Source organism: Coenobita brevimanus, chromosome 21, assembly GCF_032717465.1.
Source record: "Coenobita brevimanus isolate Jiangsu-jjx chromosome 21, ASM3271746v2, whole genome shotgun sequence".
NCBI lineage: Eukaryota > Metazoa > Arthropoda > Malacostraca > Decapoda > Coenobitidae > Coenobita > Coenobita brevimanus.
In genome coordinates, this window is record NC_136974.1 from 19,858,045 (window position 1) to 19,877,390 (window position 19,346).

The following is a 19,346-nucleotide window of genomic DNA, read 5'->3' on the forward strand; positions in this document are numbered from 1 at the left end:
ACCTACATGAAAGAGAATCAAAACTATCCTCCTTCCTTGTGACAACCTGGAGAGGACAACTGGGTCCTTTCTTGACGGAGGCTTCCCCTAAATATCAAGGGCAACGTATGTATGAAAATGTGGTATAAACATTTTGAGGCTTCGTTTTTAGCCAGTCATGTAAACAGTAATTGTCACGTTATAAATAATGTGAGTTCTTGTCTCCATAGAGAAAAATATTCCTCGAATAACTTACCATTGCATCCAAACTCATTTAATAGCTACAGAAACTTGGATACGAAAGTTTAAGTTGAACTGAATGCTAGAGTAATAACGCTTGGCTCAGATTCGCGCAGGTGTTAGAACAGAGGTGTATATATGTATGGACAGTGGCGTGGGCAGAAGGATGGCCCGGGAGGCACTAACTACCTATGAAATATGCTTGGTCACCTCAGTGGTCACCCCAAATTTCCATAGAAATACTACAAGACCCCCCCCTCCCCCTACCCTTGAATTCCTTTGAGCATGTCATGATTAGGTTTATGCACCGCCTCCCTCCCTTTTTTATATTAGCTACATCCATGGGATGGAGAAGCATCATATCAGAACAGGGACCGTTTTTGCTAAGGTTTGAAAGAGAGAGAGAGAGAGAGAGAGAGAGAGAGAGATGGCTTAGTCATAAGTAGATATAATTACACTTGGACTCCTGCAGCGAGAGGGAGGTAACGTTTTAATAGACGCGCGCGCGCGCGTGCTTTTGTGTGTGTGTGTGTGTAATTCACCGGGTCGGTCAGGATCACTTGATGGTCGTGATCGTCAGCTTTTACCCTCCCCTGTGTGTGTGTGTGTGTGTGTGTAATTCACCGGGTCGGTCAGGATCACTTGATGGTCGTGATCGTCAGCATTTTACCCTGCCGGAAGGGAGCTGAGAGCTCATATAGTCCGATATAAGGGCAAGGCTGTGACCTTCACACACCCACACACCCGTCCCCTTGCTCAAGGGGGACAGTAACCACCCACTTCGTCAGTGAAACTTTTCGCAACCTGAGCGAGGCGCGAACTCCCGTCCACCAGTTGGCAAGCGAGAACGTTACCACTGCGCCAGCGAGTGTGTGTGTGTGTGTGTGTGTGTGTGTGTGTGTGTGTGTGTGCCAAATTACTCAATTTTCGTTGAATATGGACTAAAGTTAGAGGAAAGGTTGAGCTTTTTCCCAGGAGCTGACCTTTTATATTTGGGATTAATAGCCAAAGCATTCGCCCACGAAGGTGTGTCACCCGCCATCACTAAACTAGATCAATAAACCTCTTCCAGTCGGAGGCATATCTCAGCTTCGCAAAAATCGAAAAAAAAGTCTTGAGGATTTCGCCATTTACTCCTGCCAAGTTAAATATCACGCTAGCTTGCAGAAGTTTGAAGTCAGGGGTCGTTGTGTATAACAAGCCTGTGAAGAGTTTCTAATAGCTACCCTCTACATAGTCGTTCTCTTCGTTGATGGTGTGATAGAAAATGGTGATTAATAGCAAGGTAACTGAAAAGGTTAGACGGTATTTTGTTTTTTCTTGCAAAATCTTTTGGCAATATTAGGCATATCATTGCAGCTCAGCCAAAATTAATAGCAAACAAGGCATATATCCCTGGATACTGAGTACAAAGTTTGGATGCAATTTGCCTACTACATTTCTTGATATTATTGGAAAAGACCGACACACAGACAGACGGAGGTGAATACATTATCGCCACCCCCGGTGGCCGATAAATATGGATCAATTGTGAAGATCACAAGGGTAGATTGAACAGTTTTCTTGAAGCCAAACGTAACGGTATAGAATGGGCTAACAGCAAGACATGAACGAAGGGATTCGAAATTGTTAACACTCAGTTAAAAGCAGAGTCAAGGTTATAAGACAAGGTCAAATGTCAGGGTCACATTTCGATCTGATTTGCACAAACCTTGGTAGGCAAAGTTGAAGGTTACGCAAAAACAAAGGGATGTGATTTTGAGAACAGTCAGTCAAAAACTTAGGCTGCCAGATAGGGACAATGGTCAAGCTCGCATGGCAGATCGAGTTAAACAACTTTGATCTCGACTGTAGAAGAGCAAAATAATTCAACTGTAAGAACAATCACGCAAAGGTTAGGGTTGCAAGCCAGGGTCATATATCAATTATTCATGTGTATGTTGAAGGGTTGGGGGCAACCAGTGGTTTGACCTGTTGCCTTCGAGAACAAAAAGTGAAAGATCCCGGCTGAAGACCAGGTTTAGCTCAAACAGTTTTGATCCGACTTGGACCAGATTTGGTTGAAGGGTTGAGGGTCGTGCAAGAGCGAAGCAATATGATTGAGACTAATCGGTTGAAGGCCAACGTTGCATGACAAAGCCAGATGTTTGGCCATTAGATAAATCGTACGGTGCGGGTGTTGTACTCTCTTTGTGTGCTTTCTTTCTTTTTAGTTTTATGAAATTAAGATGTGGAATATACTTAAGTAGCAAAATGAAGGTTGGATTGGCGAATGAAAAATCTTGCTCTAGTAACCCACTCTCTCTCTCTCTCTCTCTCTCTCTCTCTCTCACACACACACACACACACACACACACACACACACACACACACACACACACACACACACACACACACACACCAGAAATGGGTGCGTCTTTCTGACCGATCTAACCGGTCTTACTTCCCTAATTGTAATATTATATCTATATAACAACTAAAGCAAATGCAATAAAGTTACTAAAGTATTACTGTCCTACATGCAGCTTGCTTATAGGCATCAAGATAACTGGACGTAAAGCCTTAGAGGGCACATAATGTGATGTGCTTTGGTGATGCGTTAATCAGTAAATCAGTCAAAGGTTCGTAACTTGAATGGGTTCCCACGACAGTTATGGCGAGTTTCCTTCCAGAAATTGGATTTTTTTTTTTTTTTCCGAGTCGACGGGGTTGGAATAGTTTTAGTGTCCCTGAGTGTACATTAATATAATGGATGGGTAAGCAGGTAACGACACTTGAGCTTCTGGTGGTTAATTGGATACAAAACAGTTAAATGGGTAAGTATCGTAAGTACTTTGTTAGAACTGATAGCCATCTTGACTCAATCAGCCTCGAGAAATCTTATATTCTCTTTGTTAAAATAACGTACTGGATATTTTCACAATCTCACGGTTTCCAACATGGAATTGTACAAGATAAATAATTTGGTCAAGAGCCATACTTGTTCAGCAATGCATGTGGAGGCAGTATACCAGGGAGACTGAGAAATATGTAGGTAGATTAAATAACTTTGGGCAATAAAATTAATAGACAATAGATTACCTTGATCCCATTACAACGAGTGACTTCCTGTATTAATTATTTGGTGGAAAATTGAACAAGTAATGAAGAAGACTTCCTGTTGAGGGCGTTCATGAAAACTCTTAGTCTCCACCAATGAGACATCTTAAAAGTAGAGAGAATCTCTCCCTCCCCTTCCTGCAAAAAGGGAGTGGAGGATGGGGTGGGAGGTGGGGGACATTTTGCATAACCAGGCACCGAAGCTATCTAGCCATATCCACATCGGCGTTGACACGTAAAGGCATCCACCTCCTGCGCCTGTCACCGTACTGAAGAGATCAATATACAATATCTATGAGCTTTTAGTTACGCATTCTGTCGTAAAATTTAAGACAGCAACTTAGATGGCTAATGTATGAAACACACACACACACACACACACACACACACACACACACACACACACACACACACACACACACACACACACACACACACACACACACGACTATATAAGTTGGATGTGTTAGCTTTGAGTGAAACTAAGATAAAAAGGAAGGGTGAGTCTATGTTTGGAAGTGTGAATGGAAGATTGTCAGATGGTGATGGAAGAAGGGCAAGAGAAGATGTGGCCTTGTTAGTGAGTCCGGAAGTACAGCAGTGTGTGACTGAATGGAAGGAGGTGTCATCGAGACTGATGAGGGTGAAAGCGAAATTTGAATGTGAGTTGTGGGTGTTTGTAAGTGCACATGGGCCTGGTAGTGAAAGGGATGAAGAAGAGAGGGAGTCTTTCTGGAATGATGTTGATGAGTGTCTGCAGAGTTTTGGAGCACATGTGAATGTGGTAATGATGGGAGTTCTGAATGCTAGAGTGGGAAATGTAGCAGTTGAAGGTGTAGTTGGTATGCATGGTGTACCTGTAAGAAATGAGAATGGGGAACGAATGATAGGGATGTGAGTTGAGCGAGAAATGGTGATTGGAAATATCTTGTTTGAGAGGAAAGATATTTATAAGTATACGTGGGTAAGATAGGAGGTTGGAAAGGTTGTTGACAGAGCATTGATGGACTATGTGGTTGGGTCTAGGAATGTAATAGGATGATTGTTGGATGAGAGAGTTCTGAGAGGGGAGGGTGGAGGTATGTCTGACCACTACCTGGTGGAGGGAAAGTTAAGAGTAGGTAAGAGATGGGTGAGAGCTAGGAGAGTTAAATGTGGCAGGGAGGTTTTGAAAGTGAGTGAGCTGGATAAAAGTGAGAAAATGATAGAGTATCAGGAGAAATTGAGAGATGACTGGAATACAGTGAAAGATCTGGAAAATGGCAGTGCGGAGGAGGAATGGCAGTTGTTTAAGAGTGCTGTGGTGGGGCATGCGGAAGAGGTGTGTGATGTGAGACGTATGGGTGGTGGTGTAAGAAAAGGAAGTGAATGGTGGTGTGAGGAAGTAAGTATGGCAGTGGCTGAGAAGAGACATGCATATGAAGTGTGGGATCAGAGGAAGGATGTGTCATATGAGAGGTATAAGGAAAAGAGGAATAGGGTGAGAGTGGCTGTGTGTGATGCTAAAGTGGCAGCAGATGAGAGGTGGGGTAGGCTGTTGACTGAGAATTTTCAACAATAAGAAAATGTTTTGGAAGAAGGGGAAAAGGGTGCAAACGGGAGAGTCTGGGAAGGAAGAGCAAGTAAAAGCAGAGGATGGAAGGATGTTAACTGAGATGAATGCAGTAAGGAAGAGATGGGCAGAGCATTTTGAAAGACTGTTAAATGTAGAGAAGGAAAGGGAGGCTGAGATTGTGGCGGATGGAATGGTGCAGGGAATAAATGTGTTGGGAGAGTTGAATGATTCTTTGATCATGAAGTGCAGGAGGCAGTAAAGCTGATGAAAACAGGGAAAGCTGCAGGTATGGATGGGTGTGCTGTGGAATGCATGAAGGGTGGTGGAGCGACTATTGTTGACTGGTTAGTAAGATTGTTGAATGTGTGCTTTGTGAAAGGTATGGTGCCAGTTGACTAGGCCAGTGCTTGTGTGGTCCCGTTGTATAAAGGCAAGGGTGATAAGTATGAATGTACTAGCTTTAGGGGTATAAGTCTGGTGAGTGTTGTAGGTAAGGTGTATAGTAGAGTGTTAATGAACCCCTTCGTACACGACGACGTATTTGTTGTCATATGGGTGTGGCTGCAACTATACTCATTGATGCTTTTGGCGTCACTAAAGCATAAAAACTTTCGTCAGAGGAAAAGTTTTCGGCTGATCGGCGTCATTTTTGGAGGCGTCATAGCTTCCCTGCTCCTTGTCAAAAGTAATGAGTTGACATCTGTGGGTCCCGTTACCAGCAAGAGACAGAAGAGGGTATTCAGTACCAAATGAGCTGTGAGTGGGGAAGATACTGTACTGCGCGGCTCTGTCCCTTTAAATTTCCACTCTTACTCCTGTCCCAGCCGTGCAACGCATTTCACTATACCAGTAGTGCTTGTGTATAGTGTTGGGGCAATGTTGTGATTAGATTTGGTGTTTGCAATAGGATATTTGGAGTTTGTGAAGTAATCCTGGTCGTTATCAACCGTTGGCCCAACGAAGATTATGCTACTGTTTCTAATCAACTACACTGCCTCTACCCTGCACCAAATGTGAGTATTCATCTATAATAATAGCGACAGTGAATCATGTGAATATAATGTGCATATCTAGTGTACAAAAAATTGGTGAAATACGTGCAGTAGCTTAAAGGAAGGCAGGAAACTGCCCTACAGTCACGACATAGCATGGGTGCACCGTAGTTTTTTGCATTTTTCTCAAAAACTATGAGGCCTAGGATCACCATCGTGGGCTCAACTGAAAGCCATTTAAATTCTGCATAGGATGATAAAATAAAAACACGACAGTGACACAAAAAGTTTTTCACTAGAGCTCCCCAAATAAAAAAAAAAATTGTCTGTCGGAAATGGGTTTTACTTTTTCACTTATTATTCGAACACTATACCTCATATCAAACTGGGACCTCCGGCATTCGAAAGCAAATACAATTCTCCTTCCAATAATGGTATAACATGTAGAGATTGCATAGCAAACGTTCGACTTATGATGTTGAGAAGTGAAATGTATGCTCTTGAATGTTTTTTCACATGGCCCTAACATATGTATAGCATTTTTTTTTTTTTTTTTTTGCTTATCATGTAGAACAAACATCGACAAATAGGAATATGTGGGTTTTGTGGCAAAATAAATATGTTTGGGTGGTGAAAATAACCCGAGAATACACATGTTTGGAGTGCGCAGCAGGCGGGGGGGGAGGGGAGAACAGCAGGCCCATCATGTCCCACAAAACTTATTAACCTCTCCATGCGTGGAAGGGCTAACAGAGTCAGAGAGGGTACAGATGGAGTGATTGGTGATTAGCAGTGTGGCTTTAGGAGAGGGAGGGGATGCGTGGATCAGGTGTTTGCTGTGAGACAAGTGTGTGAAAAGTATATAGCGAAAGGCAAGGATGTGTTTTGGGCATTCATGGATTTAGAGAAGGTGTATGATAAAATTGATAGGGAGGCCTTATGGACTGTTTTAAGATTGTATGGACTTGATGGTAGGTTACTAAAAGGGGTGAAAGGTTTTATGTAAATAGTAGAGCATGTGTAAAAGTGGGAATTACTGTGAGTGATTGGTTTCCCGTGAGAATGGGGCTGCGGCAGGGATATGTGATGTCACCTTAGTTGTTTAATATTTAAACGGATGGTGTTGCAAGGGAGGTGAATGCTTGAGTTTTAGGTGGAGGTCTGAGTTGGTGAATGTTGGTGGTAGAGTGTGGAATCTGAAGCAGCTGCTGTTTGGAGATGATACTGTACTGGTGGCTGATTCAGAGGAGAGATTGAGACAGTTGGTGGAGGAGATTGGATGGGTGTGTGAAAGGAGGAACTTGAAAGTAAATGAGAATAAGAGTAAAGTGATGAAGTGTACAAGGTCGGAAGATGGTAGGGGGATGAATATAGTTTTGAATGGTGAGTTGCTTGAGGAGGTAGAGTGTTTTAAGTATTTTGGGTCACATGTTGCTGTGGATGGAAGAATAGATGCAGAAGTGAAGTTTAGAATGATTGAAGTAGGAAAGGCGCTGGGAGGAATGAAAAAAGTATTTAGATGTTGTTCGCTTAGAATGTATGTAAAAAGAAGGCTATATGAGAGTGTTGTGGTACAGACTGCATTATATGGGGCAGAAACATGGAATAAAGGTATAGCAGACAGGAAAAGTTTGAATGTAATGGAGGTAACGTGTCTGAGGAGTATGTGTGGAGTGATGAGTATGGATCGAGTGAGAAATGAAGAAGTGCGAAGGAGAACTGGAGTTGTTCGGGAGATGGCTGATCGAGTTCAGCAGAGGGTGTTGCGATGGTTTGGGCATATGGAGAGAATGGATAATGGGCGACTGGTGAAAAGATAACTAGATCTGATGCGAGAGGTGTACGGCTGAGAGGAAGACCATGAATAGGATAGATGGACAGTGTGAAGTGAGCACTGCATGCAAGAGGGATGTCTGTTGAGCAGGGAAGAGTGGCTGTGCATGACAGAAGTAAATGAACAGAAATTGTGAATGAATAAATGATGACGCAGCCCTGCGGGGATATTCTCCTGCATTTGGTCTGATCAGCTGATCAGGTCAGGTGTGGGTAAGGGGATGGGTCTATTATGATGTGGCAAGGGTAAACCAACTTTGCTGCCAGGACCTGCTGCGGATGTCACTGATTGCACTGCACAGTGGACCCTCATGCTGCATGGTGCAGTGAGGGTCTGTCCCTTCTCCCCTTTGGGGCTAAGATGCGAATGAACGTTTGAGTGGATGAGTAAATTAGGGGGGTGTCGTCCTGTCTCGGCTACCTCCCTGTCCTTAGGGGAAGCAGCATAGGTATATATATATATATATATATATATATATATATATATATATATATATATATATATATATATATATATATACTGTATATATATATATATATATATATATATATATATATATATATATATACTGTATATATATATATATATATATATATATATATATATATATATATATATATATATATATACATTTTTTTTTATATAAATAAGAGAACGGAGGAAGGAAATGCAAATGAGCAAAAAAAAAGTAATCCATACACCAGATTACTGGTGTTTTCCATTCATAAAATATCTGTAACAGTTAGACTTGAACAGTTGTGAGCTGAAATTTGGAGGGAAACATCTCTGGGGAAGCGAGTTCCAGAGAGATGCAGTTCGGGGAATGAAAGAATTCTGATAGGCAGAAGTTCTGCAATATGGCTGAGTGACATTCAAGTCATGAGCGCTACCAGATGCCCATGTAGCACGAGGGAAGGCATGGAGAGGTGGCACCATGGATGCAACTTCATCTGAGCATTTGCCAAAAAAATATCTGTAAAATAATGCATGGGAGGCAACATTTCCTTCTTACTTGCAGGGCAGGTAGTTTATATGTAATGCCAGGATTGTTAATGATTCTAACAGCTTTGTTCTGAATTTTGTCTAGTTGTTTTAATGCAACCTCTCCACAACCATTCCACAAGGGAGAGCAATATTCAAGCTGAGAGCGCACATGACTCTTATAAATTATAGCTAACTGCTCATCGGCGAAGAAGTTACGGACTCTGTACAATAATCCAAGTTTCTTTGAGGCGGTTTTAGCAAGTGATCTGACATGAGAGGTCCAGCTGAGGGCACTGTTAAGTGAGACGCCAAGAATTTCAATACTTTTGGAGATGGGAATATTAGTAGCACTGAAGGTAATGTACGAATCTGGCAATATCTGTTTATTAGTAAACTGTATATATTTAGTTTTACTAGCATTAAAAGAGACAAGGTTGTTTTGTCCCCATTCACTGATTGTAGATAGATCTTGATTTATGGAGATGGCTGTACTGAGTTGAGAGGTAGAGATATTAGACTTTGTAAATGGATGTCTGAGTGTGATTGAACTATTTAGTGTTGAGTCATCTTCATATGAGTGAATGGGATTGTGGGTGACAGATAAGAGATCATTAATATGAACCAGAAATAGGGTTGGCGCCAGAACTGATCCCTGCGGGACGCCAGCGTTAATTGAGTGGAAATTGGAATATACATCATCTACTTTTACTGTTATTTTCCTGTCACTAAGATATGAAGAAATCAAAGGAACAAAAGACGTTAGTCCATAGCAAGGGAGTTTGGACAGTAGGGAACGGTGCCATACTCTGTCGAAAGCTTTAGAGAGATCAAGAGACACTGCGTGAGTTTTTCCAAAAAGATCAACTGATTGATGGATGGTATGAGTTAAGAGATTGTGTATATCAATGGTGGATCTTTCGTGGCGAAAACCATATTGATTATCACTAATGAAGTTGTTGGATTCAAGATGTTTAACAGTGTGCTTATTAATTAAAGTTTCAAATACCTTACCAAGAGAAGATGTGACAGCTATTGGTCTGTAATTGGAGGGGTCAGACGAACTTCCTTTCTTCGGAACTGGGTGGATATTGGCTTCTTTCCATGAATTTGGGAATAAAGAAGTACGTATGCATAGTCTGAATAATTTAGCTAGGACAGAGGCAAGTTCAGGGGAACACTTTTTCAAAACAATTGGCGGAATTCCATCTGGGCCTGGAGCTTTGTTGGTAGGTATATTGTCTAGGATGGATTTTACGTATCTTGTTTGTATTTTAAGTGGGGCAATTTCGGGAGAATCAAGTTCAAGTACTGGGATATTCTGGCTGGTATCATCTATGGTTGAGTTTCTGGCAAAGGTACTGGCAAAGATATCTGCTTTCCCACGTGGGTCATTTGTAATGTTGCCATCTGAAGATTTTAGTGGGGGAATGGAAGATGACTTGTTAAAGTTATTATTGAAAGAATTAAGAGTTGACCAGAATATTCTATTGTCATTAGGGTTGTTAAGTAGTTTTGATGCTTGCTTTTGAAGAAAGTTTGATTTAGATAGATTTAATACAGCTTTTGCATGATTTCTAGCAATTTAAATTGGGAGTGATTCAGATGTTTTTGATTTTAAGTAAGAGTTATGCTAATGATTTTTGGGCTGTTGCTCTGGCACAGTTGCCATCAAACCATTATATATATATATATATATATATATATATATATATATATATATATATATATATATATATATATATATATATATATATATATATAGTGTTAGTTAGTTTATAGCTTTACCGGTGAATCTGTGGTATTCATGTTTTCGGTTGTATCCCTCAAATCATCCGCCACGAAGGGGAATACAGGTCCATAATTTCCTTGTAACATCAGTGGAATATATATGTTTACTGTACTGGGGGAGGCGGTGGCAGAATCGGTAGAGAGGCGGCCTGCAGTCCTAACTGACCCAGGTTCGAATCCTGGCTGGGGCAGGGAACAGTTTAAGGATTTGATTTTCTTACAAAGCAGACTTTTCTGATCTACAAGATAACCCGCCGGCATGTCATAAAAGTACCCCCACTAATACCAGTACACCAGTCCTGTATGAGCCAGCCCTAGCATGTATTCAATATGGATGGTGGGTGTTAGCGCCGAAGTGGTGACATGTGGAGATGTAGTAAGACTACTGGGCCCCAAGGAGGACTACTGGGACTTGGGCATAGGCCCTGAAGCCTGTGCCCAGAGTCGGACACGTAAAAAAAAAAAATCATCAGCCAGCTCAGCACATGACAAAGTTAGAAATGATAAAGCGAGCCCAGACACGTTCTGTCATCGTTACAGATCTCAGAACAAGCCTTTCCAGTTGTTATTTATGTTTTAAGGGTACACTGATTTGTCCTAATCAATGAAGGGAGCTTTTTGTATGTATTTCTACATCTAATTCACATCCACTTCCCTGTCCAAGTCTTCCCTTGATATCCCTTCAAATCCCCTATGTGTCCCCATCCTAGTTTCCCTTAATCCCTCTGAATATCTCCTCAAGGTCCCCTGTTGCTCCCCCGCCCTGAGCCTTTTGCAACATCCCTTATCCTTCTCCACGTCCACCCCGGATCCCCCTCCAAGTTCCCTCTTGATTCTCATTCATGCCCCCACCCAGGCCCTTGTCAAAGTCCCCTGTAGGTCCACTTTCATGTCCTCTCTTGTTCTCCCAACAATTCCTTGCTTGGTTCCCCTTCATGTCACCTTTGGGTCCTCCTCCAAGTCCCCTCTAGGCCTTCCTACAAACTCCTAGGACCCCATCCAGATCATCTGTATGATCCCATCCCCGCTTTGGTCCCCTTGTTATCCCTTCATCTTATTTCTAACCCAGTACAATATTACACAGGAAATAGTTTTGTACCGACCCGACTTGCACTGTACACAGACAGGAGAGATTCAGAATATGGGTCTTTGATTACACTTGGGATATATATCAGAAGTAGAAAGAAAACTGGTACAAGTAAAGGAATTATACTCATAATACTCATTGAAGCAGTTTACGTCACAATGATATATAACACAAAATCATTTATATCCATTCTCCCTGTCACTTCTTCCAGTGTCGTAGGAGAAACTAGATACTCCACTTAAGTGGTAGGCAGTGGGATATTATGCATCCCTAAGCCAAAACGAAGATGGGAAAGACCAGCTTTCAAGTCTTCGTAATGTAATCATGGGTAATATTGATTACCTGTACCTGTGTTTATTTATTATCATTATCATTCCAGCTCACAGGCAAATGAAGTAGGTTGCGTTTCACTTATAAACTGTGAGTTGATTCCCTCCATTATGTGGTTTTGGTTGACAAAGATATATTTACATATTCTTATTTTATCGTATGTACGATACCGGTACTGCACATTGAATTAATCATCCATCTCTCTCTCTCCCTCTTTCTCCTTTCCTTCCCCTCTGTGTTAGGTTGTTTAAGCGACCTTCAGATCTCTGGCCACCCTCTGCCCCTGCCGCCGAGCCTGAACCAGACCGACTGGGGTGTGGTAGAGCGTGGCGTGGGGGTAGGCGCGGGGTGCGACACCCCCCCTGCCTGCACCAACGTCACATGCCCTCCTCACCTAACCTGTGTCGACACTTGGCGATCTTTCTACTGCGGGTAAGTAATCTATTATTATTATTATTATTATTATTATTATTATTATTATTATCAGTCCCAGGAAGCAGGATGGTATAATTATCGGCAACGCACCCTGTAACATAGCGGAGGCTATTTGTTTGTGGCCGCCCTTTACGGGATTAAGGAGTCTGTCAATAGATAAAGAGATGGAGTTTTATTATTATTATTATTATTATTATTACTATTATTATTCCAACAGATGTGGGGACGGGCGGGAGCTACAGGGAGGCGGTGGTGGTGGAGTCGGGATGGAGGACGAAGGTGGAGGTGGAGCAGGGGTTTGTGTGGATGTGGACGAGTGTGATGCGTGGAAACCATGCCTACACGCCTCCACATGCTACAACACCAGGCCAAGTAAGTGAAGTTTCGCAGGTGGAATATGTTTGTTGGAGTTTGTGAGCTGGACTGTGAAACTGGGGTTACAAATGAAAAGGTAAGACTGAGGTGGGTAACGAAGAACGTTTAGATTTATGCCTTTCGACTTTACTAGGGTCATTTATGTAGACAACCAGTGTTGTTTCTCTGCTAAGCCTCATGCATACTTATATTACAAGCTGGAAAACAAAGGAAACGCCGGAGTTTTTGTGAAAATAACTGTAGATAGGACGTGACCTGAGTGGATTTGTGGAAAAAGCCTAAAGAGAAGATTTGTAAAATGAAGCAAGTTTGTTAGCTAAGTTGCTGAACGAGCGGTTTTGAATGATTCTTTAATTTAACTTCGTAGTACAATGGAGGAGAATTTATTTGAACTCCGGTTATATGAGAGAGAAGTATAAATGAGGTCATAACTTATGGCTGTGAAGGCTGTGTCGTGTGACTGAAGTTTTAATTATAATTTACAGTAAGAGAGATGTTGAATGGAGCTGAGGAATGAGGGCTAGTGAATGGAGTTTGTGGAAGATGGAATATGTGAGAAAGGTAATGAGAGTGAAGTAAGTGATGTTTTAAGTTACACTCCTAGCAGAGTTATTGAAAGAGATCTTTTCAGGTTGTGACTGAAGCGTCAGCAAAGTTGTGCTGAGGAAGTGTGAATGAAGTTGTGTGTGATGGATGAATGAAAATGGTGGCAGGAGGGAGATTGGGAGTAAAATGGAAGAGAATTGAGTGTAGTTGTGGAAGGAGGTTTAATAAGCTGATTTATAAGACAGAACTGTAGGTATGTGAAAAGAACTTGGTGAGAGTGAGAAGGTTTGGATATAGGCTAAGTGAAGTTTAAGTGGAATTAGTAGGAAAATATCAGTGAGGGAAGTATACTTAGCAAGTCTTTTTGTGAGGTGGATGTGTAATGTTGTCAAGTGGAGATGCAAATAAGAAAGTGAGGAGAAGATTTACATGGGGTTCTGAGTTGAAGGTCTGAGAGGAGTTGTGAACTGATGATATGCGCGGGACTGTGAGGTAGATGTGTGTGGGAGTGTAAAATGGTGGTGTGACTGGAGCTGGTACGTGAAGTGAGGTGTGAAAGTTACAGAGTAATCAAGTTGGCAGTACATGTTGTAAAGATACTGGAGAAACTTTTAGGTGAAAGACTGAGGAGTGGAATCAGAATTAATGGTGTGCAGTATGGGTTTATGAAAAGGAAAAGCAGGTGGATGCCATTCTTATTATCAGGCAGTCGTAGAAGGCTTTGGAAGGTAATGAAATGTTTTTTCTTTTACCTGGAAAACTCTTATGATAGGGCGCTAAGGAAAGTGGTCTGAGGAAAAAAGGAGTGTTTAAGAAAAGCAGTGGAAAAGATATATCGGGGTGCAAGTACAGCAGTGAGAACAAAGGCTGGAAATGCAGAGTAATTTGGAGTGGAAGTCGGACTACAAGATGATAGGCACATGGTCCTCTATTGTCTGTCACTGTGATGGGTGCCTGAAGTGCTGGTATCAAAGTTGGAGAGAGATGGTACGTAGTTTGTTCGCTGATGGTCTTGTAATAATTGCAGAATCGGTGGAAGAGTTCAAGGAAAGGGCGCTGCAGTGTCAGGAAAGATTGCAGAGTGGGGTTTCAAGGTAAATGCATGAAAGTAAGAACTGCTTAGTAGTAAGCAAAGGAGAAATTAAATAAAAGTCAGAGATGTAAGCGGTGAGGATATGAAGTAGTTGTTAAAATTCAAATACCGGGGATCGAGAGTAACAGAAAAGGTGGCTGTGAGGAGGCGTCTGGTGAGTTAAGGCAAGTTGGAAGAAATGGAGGGAGGCATGTGGAATGGTGTGACAAAAGATTGCCACATAGGTTTGGAAATGATTTATCTATCTATCTATATGCCTATGTATCCATATCAATTTGTCTGTCTATCTATTTATCTATCTATACATCTTTATCTGTCTATCTATGTCTGTCTGTCTGGCTGGCTGGCTGGCTCTCTCTGTCTCTGTCTGTCTGTCTGTCTGTCTGTCTGTCTGTCTGTCTGTCTCTCTCTCTCTCTCTCTCTCTCTCTCTCTCTCTCTCTCTCTCTCTCTCTCTCTCTCTCTCTCCATATATACAGTATACTAATGATGAGGCCGAAATTGATTTATGGATTTGAGACCTAGTCCATGAGGAAGAAAGAAGAGGGCACGCTTGAAATGAGCGTAATGAAAATGTTTAAACTGGTAATGAGCGTTTTACTCCGAGAGAGGCATGGAGTGAGTAAATGACGCAGAGAACAGTTGAGGTGTGTGTTGGGGAGAGGATCCGTATAGTGAGCTTAAGATGGCACGGTCGTGTGGTGAAAAGAGAAGAGAAAGAGCCAACAAAAAAATACCGAAAGGAAAGAAGAGCCAGTAAAAATAAGAAAGACGTGAGAAGGACTCTGGATTAGGTAGAAAGATATGGTTCAGAGAGTTTTCAAGGACACTTGGCTCGTGGAATGCTATGTTATGGATTAATAGCTATGTAAAAGAGTCTGTAAGGAGGCAATGACAAGCATTAAGGAATGCCTATTCCAGATATGGGACTGGAAATTTGGTTGTGCTGTAGTTGTGTGAGTAGAGCTGCCAGTTGATGGTGTGAGTAGTGTTGTGAATGGTGCTGTTGGGAGGAATTGTGAATGGTGAGGTTGTGTGTGAATAATGGTGTTTTGAGTCGGTTGGGTTGTTGTTGTTGTTATTCAACTCCAGTCTGTCTGACCGGGCGATCTCATCAACCACAGGCAAGCAGTCGCCCCCGCAGGGCCCTCCAGTGCAGTGAGCAGACTTTCCTTCGTTGCTGACAATGTCTCGAGACAGTGAGACGTGGGGAAAAATGTGGAGGTTTGGTTCTTGGATGGACGCTGCGTTTACGTTACTCCACCCAGTTAGCAAGGTCACCATAGCAGACTCCGCATCATCCCATTATCTGGTTATATGGCTATCACCCGACGTTGTAAATGGATTCCTGAGTTACAGGAAACCAATATGCTTTTTACTCAGTGAAGGGCCGACTGATGTGAGAAGATGAGTAAAAAGGCTCAAGAAGGAATGGGAGAAACAGAAAGACAGGAGGACAGACAGAGATAGAATGATAAAGGCCAAGACAGACGTACAGTAGGCAGCATTACATCTAGTGAGTCGAGGATGGTTCCCACCACATACTGCCTGGATCTGGTTGTGAATGGTAGAGTTGAGTGGAGCAGGACTGTGAGTATTGGAGTTGTTAGTTGGAGTTGAAATGCTGGAATTGAGAGTGGAGGTAGTAAATGACGAAATCTAGGCAGGGTTAAGTTGTGAATGTTGGAGCTGTGAGTGAGGTTATGAATGGAGTAGTTGAGTCGGACTATGTTGTGAATGGTGGCGTCGTGAGTGTGAATGTAAATGCTGGCATTGTGAATGTCGATGTAAATGGTGGGGTTGTGAGTGTGAATGCAAATGGTGGAGTTGTGAGTGGATTGTAAAATTGAATTGTGAGTTAGGTTGTGAATGGAGAAGCTGTGAATGTGAGTGGGGATGTGAATGGTCGTGCTGTGAGTAGTTTTGCGATTATTGGATCAGAGAATACTGCAGTCCAGAGAAGGCTTGTAAATGATGCCGTTGTAAGAGAGGTTGTGGGAGATAGAGTGCGTATGGAAGTATGAGAATAAGTAATGGAGAATATATGAGGTGAAAATTAAGACTTTTGCAAATGCTGTTCATTTCAGTTAGTACCATCTTTTTTTTTTATATGTAATTTTTAATTCATTTACTTTATTTCTGTGTACTGCCAAACTAAACGTAGTATTCTCATTCATTGTTCCTGGAACTGAGCTCATCATACTGGTGAAATTGATGGTCCATTAAGTATATTCTAACTGTTTTTAACTACTGTTCTGACCTAGCACTACTTGTGAACTGATTGCTTTGATGGTATTTGGAAATTTAAAGTGCTAGTGAATGAACTGATTCATGTTTCGAGGTTTATAGTGTCCTCATTCATTGTTGCTGGAACTGACACCATCATACTGGTGAAATTGATGGTCCATTAAGTATATTCTAGCTGTTTTTAACTACTGTTCTGACCTAGCACTACTTATGAACTGATTGCTTTGATGGTATTTGGAAATTTAAAGTGCTAGTGAATGAACTGATTCATGTTGTTTCGAGGTTTAGATTGCTTGAGAAGTTTTGAATAGCTGCTGCTTTTGAGGAACAAAACTCATCTACTGTTTTATTATTATTATTATTATTATTATTATTAATCCCTCCAATATCCGACATAACACAGCCAAAGGCATGTCGGGAAAGTGGGTTTGACCGGATACTGGGACCCTGCCAGCTGGACTAGTACTTATGGACCCTAACTCAACCTCTCAGAAAACCACCTACATAACTTCCTACTGGACATGCATAGCACCTATTTAAGGCCCTATTCACACAAATAAACAACAGAAAGCATGAAATAAATGAAAAGGAACCAGAGAATGAGGATTTATAAGTGAGTATGGAAAATATTTAGCAGTATTCAGGGTACTTACAACAAGTCCGTGGTCATCACGATGAATAACCCGCCTTCTCTCAGACTTTGACAGTAATAAGGTGCACCTGAAGCACCTACAGTAATGCAGTGTTGCACTGCACATAATCATTTGCACTCTGATTTCTAATTTCTTAACATTGCGCATTCTTTTCTCACTTGTGCTCTACTGTAGTTGACTCTCATCACTGCTGCACTCTGCACTGGAGCCATTGCACTCTGAATTCTAATTTCTTAACACTGTGCATTCTTTTCTCACTTGCGCTCTACTGTACTTGACTCACCACTGTTGCACTCTGCACTGAAGCCTTTGCACTCTGAATTCTAATTTCTTAACACTGTACATCATATTCTTTACACTGCACAACACTGTAAATTCCCATGTGGTCTAGTGGCGAGTTTTTGCTGTTGTATTCACTGTCAGAGTCAGAGAGTACAGTCGGTGTTGCAGGTCGCTGGGACGTGGTGATGGACTACCCACTGCAGACGACTCTGAAGACAGGTGCAAACTCACATCCAGTGGCAACTCCACCGTGGCTGATGTGCTGGGCTGTGGCTCGGAGGTGGAAGGCCTGTCTTGGGGAGGCAGCAGTGTGGAGCCAGGGCTGGGCATGGCAGGGGTCACTGGCCTGAAGAAACTGTCAATGGTTGATTGACATAAGGAACAGCGATTCTGGCGATTGATGATGTGTTGCCTGAAAGCATGCACTTCCTCCAGAAGTCCTAAGAGCCCCATCTCCCTGTCACAGTCCGGGTGTTCTAGGTAGTCGAGAACAAACTCAACATGCTCCCAGAGTGTGCTTAGCTTGGGGATGGCTGGAGTAGTGACACGCTGAGAGGAGGCCTCATCATCGTTGCTGTCCTCACCGGAATCTTCCAGCTGGGCACTTGTACTGGCAGCCGATGATGCAATCTCGATATCAGACATGATCTGGTACCCAGGATTGCCCTCATCATCATCATCCAACCACTCACGCACTTCGTCCACATCAACGTCGTTGTCAGCCGCACAAAGACATGCACAGAAGTCATCCGCATTAAAACCCGGAAAGTCATGCACCACATCGGCTCCAAAAAGCAGACAAGACCAACCACTTTCCAGAGTCTTGACAGAGACTTCCTTCCATGCACTGGCCCAGTTGTAGATGGCTGACTTGATGTTGTAGTTGCAAAGGTTTTCCAAAGTCCGCTGGCCTCACGTGTCCCATCCCTCCCTGCGCTTGCCATCGTCCTCGAGAACAACCATCACCTCGTCCAGGAACTACCAGTGGTACAGCTTCTTTGTTGCCATGATCACTCCTTGGCCCATTGGTTGGATGACAGTAGTCGTATTAGGTGGCAGAAACATGCACCTAATGCGGCCTTTCTCAACCACCAACTCCTTGTCAGACAGATGTGCAGGTCCCAGAAGGAGGACCTTTATCTGGTTGCATGGGATTCCCAGTGTCTTCGTCTGGTAATGGATGACCTCCTTAACAAAGAGCTGGTGAAACCAGTCTTTGAAGATCCTGGCTGTAAACCAAGCCTTCACAGAATAGTACCAAATGACAGGAAAGACATCCATCACCCCACGAAGACACCAAGGCTGCTTTGCACGACCAAGAATAACAGGCTTGAGCCGGTGCATGCCGTTAGCATTGGTACAACACAAAGCAAATATCTGCTGCTTTGCAAGCTTGCTGCCAGGTACACGCTTCTCCGTCTCCTTGCCTAGAGTGGTTATTGGCATCGAGTGATAGAATAGACAAGGTTCATCAGCGTTGTAGACTTGACCAAGAGTGAGTCCCTCAATGTCGACCAGGCCCTTCATTTTCTTTTTAAACTCCTCTACTCCCTCCTCGTTGGTGTCCAGAGCTTCGCCATGGGCCTTACAGTTGGTAAGGCCATGCCGTAACTTGAGAGCGAAGAGCCAACCCTTGGATGCCTTGAAGTCTAGGGTGTCGTGTAACCTTGTGAACTTCTCGGCAGTAGCCTTCAACTTTGTACCACACACCAGAATATAAGCAGCACGTTGTTGTTGGTACCAAATCAGCATGGAGCAGTCGATTTCTGCAAACTAGGGAGTGAACATAACTTACCCCTTCACGTTGCATTTGGTCTTCGATGTGAAGT

The 19,346-nt window shown here is 42.6% G+C and overlaps 1 protein-coding gene across 1 annotated transcript in view; it reads left to right on the top strand.

Annotated features, from left to right (window-relative positions):
• The first annotated feature begins 11,882 nt into the window (after positions 1 to 11,882).
• LOC145392115 (neural-cadherin-like) overlaps positions 11,883 to 19,346 on the top strand; it is a 134,563-nt gene continuing 127,099 nt past the window's right edge. The window contains exons 1-3 of the mRNA XM_080266568.1: positions 11,883 to 11,886; positions 12,131 to 12,320; positions 12,541 to 12,695. Coding sequence (XP_080122694.1) covers positions 11,883 to 11,886; positions 12,131 to 12,320; positions 12,541 to 12,695 — 349 coding nt within the window. The remainder of the gene's footprint in view (positions 11,887 to 12,130; positions 12,321 to 12,540; positions 12,696 to 19,346) is intronic.